Here is a 14,951-nt window from a genome sequence, read left to right as displayed (position 1 = left end):
CATCCATTCAATGTTTATTGAGTATCAGTTACTGAGGGTACTTGAGTGAATGAAAGGATGGAAGGATGACTTTACCTTTGAAAGGTACTTGAGTGAACAAAGTAGGCAAAATCCCCACCCTTAAGAAGCTTACATTATTTTCAAGTTGTTCTACCTTCAGGTGATCTTTTAAAAAATAAAAATCCCCATCTTATAAAACCAACCTATTTGGCCTCTTCATATGTACAAATCATAGCCAGCATTTAGAAATAGCACTTATAAAACATTTCTTTTGTGTCTGACAGTGTGCTAACCACTTTACATTTAGCTTACTTAATCCTCACAATAGCTCCAAAATGAGGTATTATTATGATCCTTAGTTTACAGATGAGGAAAAGAGGCTCAGAGAGATTAGTTAAGGGGAAGTTCGAAAATTAATAAAGGGAAACCTCACCAAAGTGGACTGGGGAGGCTAGACAGGGGAATACCACTCAATGTCAATTACAGGAAGAACTGTCAATTACAAACTCCAAAATTAGTGTCAATTACAGACTCAAGGGAAGAATTCTCAGTAGGAAACAATCATCAATTACAGGTCCCAACAGAAAAAAGATGTACACTGCATCTCCTCTAAGAAATTCATTACTTCTGCAACTCAGCCAATGAGAAACCCTAATTACCTGGAGATCTTTCTTTCAAAACAACCCCTCCCAATTTCCTCCTTCTTCTCCATACAAATAACATTCCCCTACTGTGTTTGTGGGGTTTGCCAGTGGTTTGACTGTAACTTGCTTGTCTTGCATTTTACATTACCTGCCATTACCGAGTAAACCCACTTTTTTGATGGTAAAATAAGTTTTATTTTTAAGGTTATCAGAAGGGGTGCCTGGGTGGCTCAGTCGTTAAGCGTCTGCCTTCAGCTCAGGTCATGATCCCAGGGTCCTGGTATCAAGCCCCACATCGGGCTCCCTGCTCAGTGGAGAGCCTGCTTCTCCCTCTTCTGCTCCCCCTGCTTGTGTTCCCTCTCTCACTGTCTCTGTCTGTCATATAAATAAAATTCTTAAAAAAAAAAAAAAGTAAGGTTATTAGAAGATACAAGATTAGATTTCCCTTGGCTTATAACAACCGTTTCATATTTCAGATGATACTTTACATATATTTGGTGAACAGAAGAATGACCGCATGTACTTTTTTGGATTCCCATTCAGCTAAGCATCAACATCAACAACTTCTATCATCCTAGAACAATCTAGGCATTTTGTGGGGAGAGAAGATGGGAAGGGGGGTAGGGATTTTTTTTTTTCCCAGTGAATTTAGGCAGATGATCTTAGGGGTGCTTGCTTGGCCATCATTGGAGGTGGTTGCCTTATCAGGTGAGAGCGAAAGTGAGACATCAATTCCCTCTGCTTTGGGGACTCAACCTGAGTTGCTTCTGGGATTCAAGCTCATCAGCAGAATGGTGAGAAGCGTTCCCTCAAGAGCACCAGGAATCAGAGGACCCTTGGGGGTAGGTACCAGGTGCCCACAAGGTGATGTTAAACCAGAGGCCACCAGAGCTCTGAGAAGGACGAAACCGAGGAACCTTCCCAGGTAGTTGGCACGAGGGGCTGCCTATGAAGCTATATAGGGTCTGGAAAGATGAAAGGCACTGTCGTGTGGGGTAGAACCACAGAAAGTCGTGGCTGCGTAAGGAAACACTGACCTTCCCTATCGCCTCACTGCACGACCCCAGGAATCCAGTTTAATCCATTAGGTTCCTACAAGATCCTTCCCGGTCCCCAGCCACGCTTCCCGCAGCCAGGTATGCGCATGCGCAGAGAGAGTCCAGCTGCGGTCGCAGGAGCCAGAGGGCATCGATCGACTCTAAGCTCGACTGCTCGAATTGTCGGCGCTTGATTGAGGCGCGTGGTAGCGTAACTTCCGGTAGCGGCTCCGTTTCCGGCTTTCGGTTCGTGGGGAACCAGCGTAGGCCTCAGGTGAGTTGGAACGCGTTCTCGTTCGCTGTTTCCGTTTTCCGGGTTGTCGGCCGCCTCTCGGCCTGACGCCCGTTTGTGGGAGCAGGGAGTGGACGGGGCGCGGTGCTGGGAACGGCGAGTATTTGCTCCCGGGTTCGCGGAGGGGTTGGCGAGAGGGCGGGAGGAGTTGGAAACTAACGCGCTGGTCCTGCTAGGCCTCCGAATTTAGGAGAATTGTCTCTAGTGGGAAGGGTTGGGATCGGCGATCACTTGGCCGCTTCCTGGGGCTTTGGTCGAACTTGCCACGGCTAGAGAAGCGGGAGGCTCCCTTTGGACTCCAGGTGCCCTTGCTCTAGTCCAGACCACTCTCAAACCTCGCGTGAGATCTTGCAAGAGCCTCCCCTTTGAGAGCTCCGCCTTCAGTTTGACGTCTCACTTTCTTCTTGTCGTTTTCGCGACCCCAGCCCTTTCAGGTTTCAGGTAAGGGGGGGTGGGTCGCAGATCTCTGAGAAGCGAGATCTCTGAGTTACCTTTCACCTGTTCCGCACAAGTGCAGTCCTTGTCTGTAGGCTTTTCCCTTATCAGGCTTCTTATACTGTTCACACACAGTGGGTTTAAAATTGGTGAAATGAAAGTATATGGGGGGGGGGGGCACCCAAGGAAATAAAGCAGGGTCACAGTTGGCAACTAAAAACGGTATAAAAAATGAAATAGTCAAGTGATTGTGAAAGAAAAGTGCAAAAGGCGAGGAAACAAGGATGGAATTCCCAAGTCTGCTGTTCCTTAGCTAACGATTAGTCTAACGGTAACGATAACAGGTCCTTTACCTGTATTAGCCATTAATAACAGCTACTCGAAGTGTTCACTGCCCATCTGAGAGCTGTGCCAGAACTTTGTCATCTAGTCTTCTGAGTTCTGGTAGGTAAGTGTTGTTACACCAGCCCCGTTTTACAGCCGTAGACCTGAGATTAAAGAACTTGCCTTCAGTCAAGCAGTTAGTAATAAGCATACATAGGATTTGAATTCAGAGGAGGCTGGTACTAGAATCCGAGCTCTTAACCATCATGCCATACTGCTTTCTCTGAGCTCCATAATTTCAAGTCCGTTAGAGTTGTGTGATGGTGTATATAAATTAAGTAACCGATAGGAAAGCACTTTTTAAGTGTACTCGTGAAGTATTGCTTGGCAAACATCGTTAATGTGTTAATGATTTTTACTGGGCACACATTTGCTAGTTTCTTTCTCATTTCTCTTAAAACCTAAAATATTATTTTAAAAATAATTTAATTAAGTGGGGCGCCTGGGTGGCTCAGTCGGTTAAACATCCAATTCTTGATCTCAGCTCAGATCTTGATCTCCGGGTTGCGAGTTCAAGCCCCACGTTGGGCTCCATGCTGGGTGTGGAGCCTACTTAAAAAAATAAAATAATTTCATTAAAAAACAAAGGTTATTTTGTTAGGTGAAAAAACTTGTTTGTTGCAAGTGAAAGATAAATTAAAAAATAAATGTATTAGGTGAAATAATGTTATTAAAATCTGTCTAGATACTGGTGCTCCACCAAGTTTTGTGCCTGAGAACTATTTTTTTTGTTTAAAAAGGAGGGCTAGCAAGTGCTGGAGAAGTTTTAAAGACTACTAACAAAAACTGATATTTTCTGACATTTGGGATTGAAAGAAAATTGAGAAGTTAATAGTCCCTGTGTTAGGCGTGCCTGGGTGGCTCAGTCGTTAAGCGTCTGCCTTCAGCTCAGGTCATGATCCCAGGGTCCTGGGATCGAGCCCCACATCGCGCTCCCTGCTTGGCGGGAAGCCTGCTTCTCCCTCTCCTGCTCACCCTGCTTGTGTTCCTGCTCTCGCTCGCTCTCTCTGTCAAATAAATAAATAAAATCTTTAAAAAAAAATAATAATCCCTGTGTTGTCCTTATACGACACAACAGTGTGAGTTAATGCTCCCTGTTTATAACAGAATATATACTGTCTCCTTAGGCAGTTTGAACAGTTTAACTCCAAACATGGATATCAGACCAAATCATACAATTTACATCAACAATATGAATGACAAAATTAAAAAAGAAGGTAAGTGCTTTTAAAAACCATTTGTTCACAACCGAAGTGCATTTAATTGCTAGCGTCTTAAAAACTGTACTGCTTCAAAACTTGTCATGTAGTAATCTTTGTCAGTACCTGAAATAATGGCTTGTTCCTTTTGTGTGAGAATTTTAAGGCTTTTTAAAAACAAAAGTAGGTAGGGGCTGGAAATTTAGTGAATATGTTTTCACTCAGATAAAATGATTTGAAACAACTTTTAGGGGCGCCTGGGTGGCTCAGGTCATGATCCCAGAGTTCTGGGATCCCAGAACTCTGGGATCGAGCCCTGAATCGGTTCCCTGCTCTGCGGGAAACCTGCTGCTCCCTCTCCCATTCCCCCTGCTTGTGTTCTTTCTCTTGCTGTGTCTCTCTCTGTCAAATAAATGAATAAAATCTTAAAAAAAAATACAACTTTTAAAATTAGATAGCCAGTAGTATAATGTGATTTTATTAAAATATGTAACTTTAAGTAAATGTATGGTGGGGGGCACTCATTGCAGTGTCATTTTATGAAGAGTTTTGCCACTGTTTCTTTAATAAATTGTTTTCCCCTCTACTTTTGCTCAGAGTTGAAGAGATCCCTGTATGCCCTGTTTTCTCAGTTTGGCCACGTTGTAGATATTGTAGCTTTAAAGACCATGAAGATGAGGGGGCAAGCCTTTGTTATTTTTAAGGAACTGGGCTCATCCACAAATGCCTTGAGACAGTTACAAGGATTTCCATTTTATGGTAAACCAATGGTAAGGCAATCTTATATTTTGGGTTTAATCACTTAATGGTATGTTAAGTTTGTAGATATGCATTTGAAACTATGGCTGTTCCTTTCTGTTTTTAATTGTTAAAGCAAGTTTGGGTTTATTTTATTTACACATTTGTATTTATAGAAACACAGTAATAGTAGAGTTTATAATTCACTAGTTTATGATAGTTCAGATGGGCAGTAACAAAATACAATATTTTTTAAACATTGTACACCTAGTGTACAATGTTTAAAAAATATTGGCAGTATTGGCAATATTCTCATCTCAGAAGAACTAGAAGTTAACTCAAGATTAAAAAGAAACCTTTTTTGTAAACTTGTAAAACAATACAAAACACAAAAATCATGGGTCAGAGAGGAAATCAATTTGAAGTTTCAGAAAATAGCATAGCAAAATACATATCAGAAGCCATGCAGTCTAGAAAAAGCAGTGATCTAAGAAAAATTCATAGGTTTAAATCATAGGTTTTATTGATGAATAAACAATGAGTGACAGTGAAATACTCATGCATATAAAGTTTTAACCTCAGGAATGATGTGAGATTCACATTTAGCTGCTGGGTGAAGATTGGGTTGTTGGAGGACCGAGAGGGACTAGGGAACTCAGGAGGCCACTGTCTAGAAATTATTGGCACTGGCTTCACTTTGCCAACTAAATATTTTAAATCAATGGAATCATGTGTACCTACAGAGTACCTTGGGTACGGATTGCTAGTGCTTTTTCCTGAGACTAGAATGGGATGAGAAGAGACCTTGAGGAGAAAGCCAAGGCCCAGAGTTTCCAGGCCCTGGATCCTCATTCTGACTCTACCATTAACTGGCTGTGTGCCTGTGTTCATTTTCATTACCTATAAAATGTAAGCAGATTGGTTATCCTTTAGGCTAATTCAGAGGTCAGCAAAAACTTTATATAAAGGACTGGATAGTAAATATTTGAGGCTTTGTGGGCCACAGTTTCTGTCACATATTCTTGTGTCTGTGTGAGTTTTTTTTAACAACCCTTTAAAACTGTAGGGAAAAAAGAAGTCCTTAACCTATAGGCCATATAAAAACAGGCCATGGGCTGGCTGGATTTGGCCCATAGTCTAGTGCAGATACTGGTCTAATCCCTTTATTTTAGAAATGAAGAATCGGAAAAAAAAAAGAAAGAGATAGAATGAAAGAATGAATCAGGCACAGAAAGGTTAATTGCCAGTCTAGGTTATATTAATACAACCAATGGCAGTACAAGGCCTCGAAAGCTAACCTGACACCCAGTATTACGATTTTTCCCCCCAAACTAGGAGTTGGCACACTGTCCTAAAGGGCCAGATAGTAAGTATTTTAGGCCTTGTGAGCCAGATGATCTCTCCTGCAGCTGTTTAACTGCCTTTATGGCAGCAAAAGCAGCTGTAGATGGTATGCAAATGAACGAATGTGGCTGTGTTCCAGCAAGACCTGATTTATAAAAACAGGCAGTGTTGGCTGTGGTCATTGGTTCGAGGGCCTTTATATAGCATATTATTTAATTCAGGAGTGGGCATTTTTTTCTCTGTTACTAGAGCAAGTTTTCTTCTCCTTTTCTATCCAGTTCCCCTTTTCCCATCACTTCTCACCTGATGGGCACCAGCTGTGTGGAAAGGCCCACCTCAGAAAACTAGGATTGTGCCTTCATACACTCTTTTTAATAAGTTGGAATTGCCTGAAACCAGTTTGTCTGTCTTAGTAAGTATGAAGAAATAGTATAATGGAGATCACAGTTGGCAGGAGCATAAGACTGGGTTTTAGTTTAAATTGAAAATTACATTAATATGGAGGAACGATTTCTTCCTGTAGAGGATTTTGTTTTGTTGAGTTGAGATGACAAGTTTGCATGCGCCAGTTACTCAGATACAGGAAAGCTAGACATTTTTGGCACTGGCTTCACTTTGCCAACTAATTATTTTAAGTCAATGGAAAAAGTCCAGTAGACTGATAATGCACTGAAAGTGTTTTATGAGTTCCATTTCTACCTTCAGGAAGGTAGCAGATACTGCCAAATTTCCAGCATCCTGGAAGAGGAAGAAGAATGTTCTTTGAGCTGTCTTGCTTTGTGTTTATTCAGGTGGTTTTAGTTGCTCTTCTGTTTTAAATCCCAACATACCAGATCAGAAGTAAGCAAAATTTGCTATAACTTGGAACTCATAACAAAATTACCCAAATTCAAGGAAATTTGGTTATTTAATGCCAAAAATACCTCAGTAATGTAGAACCATCTTCCTGAATGGCTTCTGTTATGAAACCTTTGGCATAAATGTAAACCTTGCTCCTTCTCTAAGCTGTGGGTATACTTTTTTTTTGTCCATTATGGGTCTTTGGTCTCCAACCAAGGTTTTTCAGCATTGGTACTTTTGACATTTTGACCTGAATAATTCTTGTTGTGGTGGGCTATCGTGTTCATTGCAGTGTTTAGCAGCATCCCTAGGCTCGATCTACCACATGCCAGTAGCATGACAACCCAGACTGTCTCCATTCAATAGCACCAGTTGTCCCCTGTGGACAAAATCACCTCTGGTTGAGAATCAATAGTGTAGATCAGCCAGCTGAGAATGATGGCTGAGATCAGGGATTTTTCACAGGTGACTGTGTCATAAGGACAGGTCACCCAAGATCTGTTCAGGTCAGGGAGAAGGTTGAAGACACAGGGGAGATGTCAGGCGAGTCCTTGGGACTAAGAGTTAGTCTAAGCGGGTGCCTGGGTGGCTCAGTCGTTAAGTGTCTGCCTTCAGCTCAGGTCATGATCCCGGGGTCCTGGGATCAAGTCCTGCGTCAGGCTCCTTGCTTTGCGGGGAGCCTGCTTCTCCCTTTCCTTCCCACTGTGCTCTCTCTCACTATCTCTGCCTCTCACTCTCTCAAATAAATAAAATCTAAAACAAAATTAAAAAAAAAAGAGTCTAAGCGTTCCTTCTGGTTAGATGATGACATGCCAAACCAGCAGTTGCTTACAGGGATAAGTCCGCTTAGAAACCCTATGGTACAGTAGCCCAGAATAGCCAGAGAAAGCTTTGCATAGTGAGGTGAGGGTAGGATGCTCCCCTCTTGTTTTCCCAGCACACTCATCTCTAGCTGGGGAAAAAGACTTGCTTTTGGTTTTAACAAATTTTCTTTCAAACCCATGCTGTTTTAGGTCACTTGTTTCCTTTCAGACTGAGATGAGATTCTTATTATATAAGGCAATTTTAGATAGTAATTTGTAGGACTCTTGTGTTTTGATATGGTCAGAGAAGTTGTTTCAGCTCATTCAGCTCCAGAGAAGAAATGTTTCCTGGAAATGGAAATTGCAGTTTGCAAATAGATACACCCTAGAAAATGGTTTAACTCCTAGCAAAAATTTGGGTGATTGGTGTTGAATCTAGCTGTGTGATAATGCTTTAGGCCAGGGCCATGCTACTCAAAGTGTGGGCCCCACCATCCACTTTGTGCCTGTTAGAAGTGCAGAATCTCAGGCCTCATTCAGACCTACTGCATCAGAATCTGCAGTCTTCCATGTAGTTAGAATGCATGTTAAAGTTTACCAAATGCTCTCCTAGACTAGGGTTTTTAAAAGCTCTCCTGTTGTCTTGCTGGCATACTGTTCTTGCTGGCCGTGGTATAGGAAGAATCAGCAAGTGGCCTGGTTGCACTAGCTGAGATGCTAGTTTGTTTCTTTTCAAAGCATTTTGAAGTTTAAATTGTTGCCACTATTAGTCATTTCATTTAAAAATCCTAGATCAGATTCAAAGGGAAATCATTCTCAATCTTGAGTACTTTACCTGTGGAAATAACAAATTCCATATAATACATTCCACAGCTAATCGACACATCTTGACCCTTTTATTGAGAGTCCTTACCAAGGAGTAGACAACTTTCCAGTGCTTTTTTCTGTTTCATGAAATTGAGAGAAGCAGTGGTGCAGATGTGGCAAAGTTCTTTGTTTCCCATATGAAAATCTATGGGTTTTCTTCTAATAAGCATAGTTGAGTCTAACTTTGTCTAAGTTGTGAATCACAGACCACAATTTATTTTCATTTGGTGCTCAGTGTATTTGACAGATTTCCTTAGGGATGTGTTTAAAACCAGCTTGTAGTGTGTTTGTGTAATGAAATTTGAAATACTAATGAAGAGTATAAACAGCTTTCAGCATAATGAATAGTAACCTGTTTCCAAATAATTAAAACAGCGAATCCAGTATGCAAAAACAGATTCTGATATAATATCTAAAATGCGCGGCACTTTTGCTGACAAAGAAAAGAAGAAGGAAAAGAAAAAAGCAAAAACTGTGGAACAGACTGCGACCACTGCAAACAAAAAGCCTGGTCAGGTGAGATGAACAAAGTTCCTAGGTTTGTTGGTGTTAAGAACTTGATAGGGATGTCCGTTTTCCACTTAAGGGATGATCTTTGGGGTGTGTGTGTCTGTATGTGCCTGTGTGTGTGTTTAAAAGGTGCAATTTCAAGAAGCTGGAATTGGTTGAGTTCTAGAATTCCGATATTTATATTTAAGCCCTAAATTAAATCTAAACCCTTACAAACGCAGATTTATATTAAACAGTTTTATTTGAATTTGTATGACATTTAGTTCCATCATTCTTCAAAATATGTTAATATTTGCTGGCATCTTTCTCAAGTTCTACTGCCTGTCAATAATGCTATAGATATTATCTTTTATCTTGAGTACTCCACACAAAGCTGCTTTCTTTGAACAGTTCAGGAATTCAAAAATCTAATTTAAAATGCCAGATAAAAGTGAGATTATCGTCCAAAATGCAGTTACTTTTGGATTGAAAGTCATTAGAAATCAGTTTCAAGAAGTACAATGCTTGACTTTTGTCTGATTGTTAAAAAAAAAAAAAAAGACTGGTTCTTGGTTTTTCCGTATATATTTCTCCATAATTTTGAAGGTTAGAGATTAAATTTTATGATTAACAGTCTTTAAAATTTTGGACTAGATCTTTCAAAATTAACTGACAAGTTAAAGTTTGACTCAGGTACCATGTAAATTCTTAGAATAAGAAATCTTTTTAAATTAATGTGTTTTTTTAAGGTTTTAATTCCAGTAGAGTTAGCTTAAGTGTTGTTAGTTCCAGGTGTATAGTATAGTGATTTGACACTTCTGTACATGACTCTGTGCTTGTCACGATAATTATCCTCCTTAATCCCTGTCCCCTATTTCTCTCATCCCTCTACCCATCTCCCCTCTGGTAACCATCAGTTTGTTCTCTGTAGTTAAGGGTCTGTTTCTTGCTGTGTGTCTCTCTTTTTGTTTTTCCTTTGTTAGTTTTGTTTCTTAAATTCCACATATGAGTGAAATCATACAGTATTTGTCTTTCCCTGACTGACATATTTCATTTAGCATTATGCCCTCTGGTTCCATCCGTGTTGTTGCAAAAGACAGGATTTCATTCTTTTTTATGGCTGAATAATATCACATTGGATATATACACCACATCTTTATCCATTCATCTATCGATGGACACTTGGGTGGCTATTGTAAATAAAGCTGCTATGAACATCGGGGTGCATGTATCCCTTTGAATTAGTGTTTTTGTATTCTTTGGGTAAATACCCAGTAGTGTGATCACTGGATCATGGGGTGGTTCTATTTTTAATTTTTTGAGGAATCTCCACACAGTTTTCCAGAGTGGCTGCACCAGTTTGCCTTCCGACCAGCAGTGCAAGAGGGTTCCTTTTTCTCCACATCCTCACCAACACTTGTGGTTTCTTGTGTTTCTGATCTTAGCCATTCTGACAAGTATGGGGTGACATCTCCTTGTAGTTTTGACTTGCATTTCCCTGATGATGAGTGATATTGAGCATCTTTTCATGTGTCTGTTAGCCATCTCTTTGTCTTTGGAGAAATGTCTGTTCATGTCTTCTGCCCATTTTTTAGTTGGATTATTTGTTTTTTGGGTGTTTCATCAGTTTCTAATATACTTCGGATACTTAACCCTTTATCGGTTATGTCATTTGCAAATATCTTCTCCCATTTAGTAGGTGGCCTTTTAAAAATTAATGTTATTTTTATGCAGTAATTAAAATTATAATCACCTGTTGCTGTTTTAGAGCGATCAGAAATTTTAACTGTTTTCTATTTCTTTTGTTTAGGGAACACCAAATGCAGCAAATACCCAAGGAAATTCAACACCAAATCCTCAGGTAATCTTTGTTTCCGTGGGTGCTTACTTTTTAAAGTAAAATTATAAACCAATAAGAATAATATACAACAACTTGCCTGTCTCCAAAAAATGAAAATAATTCCTTTTACAAGACATGAAATTAGGGGCGCCTAGGTGGCTCAGTTGTTAAGCGTCTGCCTTCGGCTCAGGTCATGGTCCCAGGGTCATGGGATTGAGCCCCGCATTGGGCTCCCTGCTCAGCGGGAAGCCTGCTTCTCCTCCCACTCCCCCTGCTTGTGTTCCCTCTCTTGCACTGTGTCTCTCTCTGTCAAATAAATAAATAAAATCTTAAAAAAAAAAAAAAAAAGACATGAAATTATATAACACTTTAACATAGAAACTCACTTCTCAAAACATTGCAGTTTTTTTAAGGGGCAGAAATGAAACCTGACTTTATTCCTTGCTTTCCATAATGTTTCAATGATGGAAAAAATGACAGATTTTAAACTACAAAGGCTGGGAGCGAACTGTTTTCGCTACAGTATGTACAAAGCCCCCAGGACTTTACAGACACACAGGTTGGGGAAATTGGTCAGGTGAATGGGCTCTCTTTCCCTACCAGTTGCTCAAAGCACTGAACTGTCTTTTTTAAATAGAGCAAGGTTGTTTTATGGTTACTCTTGCTCCGGCTTCTGAGAACAAATATATGTCTCTTTATAGATAGGTTTTAGAAACCTCTTAGCAAATCTCCCTGCTGGAGGCCTCAAAGAGAAAGCCTCAGTTAGGTACTAATGGTTTCCTTTTGGTTCCTTGGATGCTCGAGTCTGACAAGATCCTTAAGTCCGGAGAATTCCTTGCACCTCAGAGCTTTCCTTCTCTGATTTGAAGTTATGTGCATTTTCCTATATTCTCTCCCTCCCTCCTTTGGAGTCTTTCAGCAATTATAGTACAGCTTACAAATGCCAGCACTTAATTCTCTAAGCCTTAAGTTCTTTACATGTCCTCTTTTCTCTTCATGAAAGTAGCCGCCTGAAGACAGAGAGGCTCTTAGGTTACAGGATGAACCTGTCCCTATAGTTCCCCATAACCCCAGCTTAGGGTATCAGATAATTAGTTTAACATCTAATAATACTTGTTTCTACTTATTGGATGTAACTAGATGCTCTGTATATCTCATTTACTTGCAGAAAACATTAAAAGTCACCAAGTATTGGCTCTATCTAAGTGGTAGTTCCAAATTTTCTTAAATGCTGGGAGATTGTAAACAATAACTCCGAGGATTGAAACCTGAGTTATCGGGTAACCAGCTGAAGATGGGTGACACTGCTGTCTTCTCTAGTTTTGTTAGGGTCTTTCAGTTATGTAATCTAGTTGACAATCCTTCCAGTACAGCTGACTCTGGATGCTTAAAACTTAAACATTGTTTTAAATACTATTAAATACTTTAAACTTAAATACAAACTATTAAATACTTTAAACTTTAAATACAAACTAAGATTTGTAATCATCCAAATTTGTATTAAGTGACTTGAATGTCTGCATAGTTGCTGTTAGGTTTATGTTTATTTCTCCGGTGTCATTGTTTTTCAGCATTAGTGTTCGCTGTAGTGCTACAATTTCATAATCCTTAATAAACTGGAACGTAGCTCTCTGAAGTTTAGATTTTAATGTAAGAACCGAATGGTTTACTATACTTTTTATACTTAAAGCTAACTTTGCCTTTTTTCTTTGTAATAGGTCCCTGATTACCCTCCAAACTATATTTTATTCCTCAATAATTTACCAGAAGAGACTAATGAGATGATGTTGTCCATGCTGTTTAATCAGTAAGTTTTATCGTAAACCAGTCTGTGTTCTGAAAGCCTCCCAACAGGACAAATAGTTCTTCTATGGGTTGAATCCTTTTGTGTATCGCAACAGTAATTCCTATAGCATCCTTGATTTCGTCTGGGATTCATGATGTGAATTGAAGCCAGTCTGCAGATTTAGCAAATAAAAAGCTGAATTACCTCTAATGTTTGAATTACTCTTAATTGATGAGTATAAGAGGAAACAAAGCTTTGATATAGTGACAAAATTGAACTAGCTTACATTATACCTGTACTTCTTTCATTGTATTACTATTTGTATTTTAGATTCTTTCAGCCTACTCAGGATTCTTGGTGGGATATGATACTTTTCCTAGACCAGTATTGGGAAGTTGCTGATTTAAACACAGAATAAGCATTCATGTATTTGATATCCTTTATATACTTTATATATTTATGTATATAAATTGTTTCTCTTGTAGGTTTCCTGGCTTCAAGGAAGTACGTTTGGTACCTGGGAGGCATGACATTGCTTTTGTTGAATTTGAAAATGATGGACAGGCTGGAGCTGCCAGGGATGCTTTACAGGGATTTAAAATCACACCGTCCCATGCCATGAAGATCACCTATGCCAAGAAATAACATATGGGAGAGTTGTCTTTAAAGCACTTGGTGTTATTTATAGTGTTTGTTTTGATAACATTTGGTCAGGCCATTTTTTAATAGTTGGGATGAGGGAGAGTGGAAGTGAGATTTTTGTGAATGATTTTAAAAAATACCTAGGTTTTGTTTAGCCTTAGTGAACTATGAAATATGAAGGCCTCAGTTTTGTATAATAAACTTTTATTTGTATTCTTTACCTAATACTTCATTTATTCCATTGTCCTATCATCAAATGTTTATGCTAGTCTAGAGCACCTCTTAAGGTATATAAAACTGTAATAGGATGCTTTCCTAGTATTATTTTGGAGCAGCTAATGGCAGAGAAACATTGAATCTTTTTTTTAATATTTTATTTATTTATTTGAGAGAGAACATGAGCAGGGGGAGGGGCAGAGATAGAGGGAGAGAGAATCCTCAAGCAGACTCCCCGCTGAGTACGGAGCCCGAGGCAGGGACGCAGAACTTGATCCCAGGACCCTGAGATCATGACCTGAGCCTAAGTCAGCCACCTACCCGACTGAGCCACTCAGACGCCACCATTGAATCATTTTAACAAAAGGAGAATTAGATCAAGTCCTTGATTAGACTTCTTGTAGTTTTATTTTATTCATATGGACTGCCAATCCTGGAGTTCTGTGTGTGGGTCTGTGTGTCTGTGTGTATGTTGCATTAATGGTAAAAATAATTGCCCTAAGTGTTAGAAGAAAATGAGACCTGGACAGGAACCAAATTTGAACTTTGTGTTCTTCAAATAAATGAGCATCATTTCCTGGTGGTCGTAGGCCTTTCACAAAGCTTTTCATTCAGCATTTAATTGGATAAAGGCCATTTCGGAGTAACTTATGTTTTCTGGGAAAACAAGGAAAGGGGATGCTGTCTTTCAACTTCTTATTTCATGCTCTTATCCTCTTGATGCAGGATTTTTCCTAAGGAATACCTGCTTGTCTAATAATCTAACCTTTTCTTTAGGAAGGTTTCCCTCCAAGGGAAAGAATTTACAATCTAAAAAATTTTTTAAGATAAATAGGCTGACTTGTGAAGAATTGCCAATTCTAACCTTGATATGTCTTTGTAATTCTCAAACACCTATGTTTAATTCTTAAACACCAAAGCTCATTTTCTTTAGCTTTTGATTTATACCTGAGGCTGTGATTCAGTCCCCTGCTAGTAAAACCATGGGCATCTGTAGAAGTGGACAATTTTTTGCACCTACAGCACACATTAAAGTGACACTTGATCATTTTTTCATGTTTTTCTTTGAATATTTCCTTGAACAAAAGTTTGAATTTTTATTGTATACTTAATGGGAAGACTACTTTTTAGACTTATGTAGATTTTTGTCAGGTCACTCTTATGTATACATGAGGAGGAAAAAGCAAAATTTTTATTCCTAAAGCTGCCACATTTAGAATCTCTCTTTTTTTAAAAGATTTTATTTATTTGAGAGAGAGCACAAGTGGAGGGAGGTGCAAAGGGAGAGGGAGAAACAGACTCCTCGCTGAGCAGGGAGCCTGACACAGGGCTGGATCCTAGGTCACTGAGATGATGAGCTGAGCCAAAGGCAGACGCTTAACTGACTGAGCCACC

At 39.5% G+C, this 14,951-nt stretch overlaps 1 protein-coding gene across 8 annotated transcripts; it reads left to right on the top strand.

The window, feature by feature from the left end:
* Positions 1-1,842: 1,842 nt before the first annotated feature.
* On the top strand, positions 1,843-13,560 carry SNRPB2 (small nuclear ribonucleoprotein polypeptide B2). 8 transcript variants are annotated; one of them, XM_021700656.1, is made up of 7 exons: positions 1,843-1,955; positions 3,920-4,009; positions 4,589-4,761; positions 8,959-9,099; positions 10,883-10,933; positions 12,631-12,719; positions 13,184-13,560. In XM_021700656.1, the coding sequence occupies exons 2-7, from the start codon at positions 3,946-3,948 to the stop codon at positions 13,341-13,343; spliced, it is 678 nt and encodes a 225-aa protein (XP_021556331.1). In that variant the 5' UTR covers positions 1,843-1,955; positions 3,920-3,945; the 3' UTR covers positions 13,344-13,560. The 8 variants fall into 8 exon arrangements, with proteins under 8 accessions (XP_021556331.1, XP_044774466.1, XP_021556333.1 ...); XM_044918531.1 differs by having other exon boundaries at positions 1,891-1,955; positions 4,679-4,761; XM_021700658.1 differs by having other exon boundaries at positions 1,946-1,955; positions 3,900-4,009.
* Positions 13,561-14,951: the final 1,391 nt, after the last annotated feature.

This window comes from Neomonachus schauinslandi, chromosome 10 (genome assembly GCF_002201575.2).
Source record: "Neomonachus schauinslandi chromosome 10, ASM220157v2, whole genome shotgun sequence".
Classification (NCBI taxonomy): Eukaryota; Metazoa; Chordata; class Mammalia; order Carnivora; family Phocidae; genus Neomonachus; species Neomonachus schauinslandi.
The sequence above is the reverse complement of the archived record's forward strand: the minus strand, read 5'-3'. Positions and strand labels throughout refer to the sequence as shown.

Coding starts and splice junctions, on each gene's coding strand:
- SNRPB2 (XM_021700654.1), top strand. CDS start 3,880: ATGCTCCCTGTTTATAACAGAATATATACTGTCTCCTTAGGCAGTTTG. Junction 9,100..10,882: donor CAAACAAAAAGCCTGGTCAG/GTGAGATGAACA, acceptor TCTTTTGTTTAG/GGAACACCAAATGCAGCAAA. Junction 10,934..12,630: donor ATTCAACACCAAATCCTCAG/GTAATCTTTGTT, acceptor TCTTTGTAATAG/GTCCCTGATTACCCTCCAAA.